General features: G+C 35.6%; 1 protein-coding gene across 1 annotated transcript; it reads right to left on the bottom strand.

Moving 5' to 3' along the window:
- Positions 1–2,311: 2,311 nt before the first annotated feature.
- On the bottom strand, positions 2,312–2,947 carry LOC107789851 (uncharacterized). Its single transcript, XM_016611724.2, has 2 exons — positions 2,642–2,947; positions 2,312–2,552 (listed from the first exon to the last, which is right to left on the bottom strand). Exons 1-2 carry the CDS (start codon positions 2,813–2,815, stop codon positions 2,430–2,432), a joined length of 297 nt encoding a protein of 98 aa, XP_016467210.1. The 5' UTR covers positions 2,816–2,947; the 3' UTR covers positions 2,312–2,429.
- Positions 2,948–3,151: the final 204 nt, after the last annotated feature.

The raw sequence follows: 3,151 nt of genomic DNA, 5'->3' as shown, positions 1-3,151 counted from the left end.
AGAAGTGAGCACATAAGAGAGATTTTTGAGAGAGCATCCATCAAGAGAGAAGAGAGAAGAAAAAAGGAGTTCTTTTTGCTGCAGATTTTATTCCGACCAGCCAGCTTCAAAATTACGTTTTTCGATTCATTCACTGTTGGATTGGGCTGACGTTTTGATCGAGTATTCATAACATCTTGGTCTTTAATTTGAACGGTGGAGACCGAATTTTAAGGCCTGTAAAATCTAATTTCAAGCCCCAAACAGTAGCTTCATTTTTGAGTGATTTCTCTTCTTTCTTCAATTAGTTTGTTGTTGCTCTTGGTGCTATTGTTGCTCTGTGTTTGGCACTTATTGTGTAACCAATTTGGAGAATATTTGTAACTCTCTTATCATTATAGTGACCTTTTTTGGATCTTTATGATCATGTGATCTTTACCTTCAATTTGAAGGGTTTATCCAGTCAAAATTTGGTGTTCTTTATCTTCTCTATTTTTGAGTTTTTTTCTATCTCGACATAACAGTTTTCTCGAGGTTCTAAGGAGAATGGCATCCAAAAACTGATACGTTACTGCTTTTAGAATGTTCAGGTGGACCTGCTAAAAAATGAAATTTTCAAGTCCAAAAATCTTAGAAATAAGAGGATGGTATTATCTATTTGCACATTTGATCAATGTTAACTGTCTATGATAGTACTTACTGACGTATTCAACATTTAAACGCAGCAAGTATTAGTTGAGAAAGTGAGTTTTGAAATATATTATATACCTAAATTTATCTCTACTTATTCTCGCACATATACAGGGATCAACTCCGACATATCAGATTCTGTCAAACTCTCGACCCCATGGGGTTAGATCCACCACTAGTTGGCCTCATGGCATCTGCAATGGTCGCCCAAAAGCTAGTCTAAAAGCAACAATCCTTAGTAAAAGCATATAAACGCTAAGAGTGATAAGGAAGATAACCTGCTGAAAGATGCAGTTATAGTAATGTGCTTTAAGGCCTCAAATTCACAAGAGGCAATAGTCTATTGGATCAAATAGAAACAAGCTGTGCTGGAATCTAGAAGGAAAGTTGTGCATCGCATCTCTCTACAACCAGAATCTAGCTCCGAAGACTACATATATTACCTATCTAACAAAGACAGAAAGGGCACATGATGTGGGTATAGTTAATTAATCCTCTTCATCAAAACACCAAGCTACTGAAATCCTACAAAAAGCATTAGAACTTCCTCAGTAAGAGGTTAATGATGCCTTGAACCTTACATAGTACTTTGCCTCTTGTCTCTTGAGAATCAGCATAAAGTCGTCTTTATTCCCAAATTCTAATGAGAAATGAAACTGGCATATAAAGTTCTTCTGGCTACGAAATCTCAGTAAATTCAAGTTTATTTGTTGACATGCTGGAGCAAAGAACCCATTCAACATGAAACCAAGTTTTTCAACCATGCCTGCACTAGTTGCAATCTATACTCTTATAAAAAAGGTAGTTGCAATCTATGTTACATGTATCCTTCATTTGTCTTAACGTATCTGTGTTGAACAGGTGATATGGGTGAGAGTATCTACGCAGATTCTGTAATATTAAGACTTAGCAAAGAAATTAGGCATGGTTGTACACCATATTGGATTTGATTCTATAAACACAGTTCATGTAGCATAGGTTGCAATCACTCTCCTATAAATATGTTAAGAAATATTTCCGCGCCATAAGAGTAATTCAGATGGAAAAATCATCTAATCATCGGTAGATATATGTTCACCTCGAAATCATTGGTCTGATTACTAATCTCCATGGCCAGGAACAAGATCCTTTTATATCCATGCTCCTACGTGCTCTTCGAGTCAGAAGTCAATATGGTAACTACGAGAAAAGATTTGCTTGAATACAAACTAAATGATGCTCCTTCATGCTACGTGATGGCTATCGATCAAGCCTATAGTCTCTACATCTAAGACATATTTCAAGGACAGAGTAATGGGTACATAAATTAACAACTTTCCCTTCAGAAAAGGAATGTAGTTACTAAAAGAAGCAACATTGGGAACTTTTCATGCCCATCAAGAACACTAAATGGAAGTTTGACTAGTAATAAAGACTAACAATGTCAATTAATAACCACATTCCTACTTCTGTCTTCAACATATTCAGCAATTTGTATAAACATTAAAATTTTCATCCACTCGTAAAAGTCCCAATTCGTATTCCCAAAACCCTGGATTACAACAACTCAAAAGCATATTACTCCTATAATTTGGTAAAAAAAACAGGAGGAAGTTTATGCTATACAGATTACAGTACCATTTTACAGATTACACCATCAATATCACAAAGCAAACTATACTCTAGATTTTTCATATAAAAGGAAGGTATTGAATACAAGGGCAATTAAAATATTGATGAACCAAACAACATGAAAAACAATCAGTTTACCCCTTATTAGATCAATCACTGTGATTGACCTTCAAGTTAGAAGGCGAAGGAGAAGAAACCAAATGCCTCCACAGATACTTTCCACTAGCCATATCTACGCAGGTCCAAAATCCTTTCCCAATGGCGCTGCACACCTGATAATTACAAACAAGCCAGCAAATTAGAATTAAAATTGAGCAAATAAAAAATAGGGAAGATGTGAACCCTAAGAAAATATGGATACCTGGGAGGAGAGAGGAAGCGAATTTGAGTCTCTGGATAAATCGCCGTTACTGTCGTCGGCGCCGGCATCGTCGTCGTCGGGATCAACATTAGGCTGGGATTTGAAGTTCCGGAGAACGAAGAATCCGGCGAGAGTTGCAGAGAGGAAGATGAGAATGATCCTAAGGGGACACATTCGGTTTGTTTCTCTTTCTCTCTACAAAGTTTGAGGTTTTCAGAGAGAGAAAGTTTTAATATTATCAGAGAGGAAAGAGGGAAATGATGAAATGAAGAAGGCAAGCTGGGGAGGAAAGTGGACTATGGTCATTTTTTTAAGCAAAGGATAATTTTTAGTAGTATTTTGTTCTTTGTAATTTACGGCTTGTTTGGATGATTGTTACTTATTGTATTGTATTGTATTGTTATTTTAAATATAATATTTGCTTTAATTGTTATTTACAATTTACTATATCGTATCATTAAATATATTCTTATTAATAATAAAAAGTGTCATTTTATGTAACGGCCAACT

Source organism: Nicotiana tabacum, chromosome 10 (assembly GCF_000715075.1).
Source record: "Nicotiana tabacum cultivar K326 chromosome 10, ASM71507v2, whole genome shotgun sequence".
In the NCBI taxonomy this organism is placed as follows: Eukaryota; Viridiplantae; Streptophyta; class Magnoliopsida; order Solanales; family Solanaceae; genus Nicotiana; species Nicotiana tabacum.
Note: the sequence above shows the minus strand (reverse complement) of the source record. Positions and strands in the feature narration are given on the sequence as shown.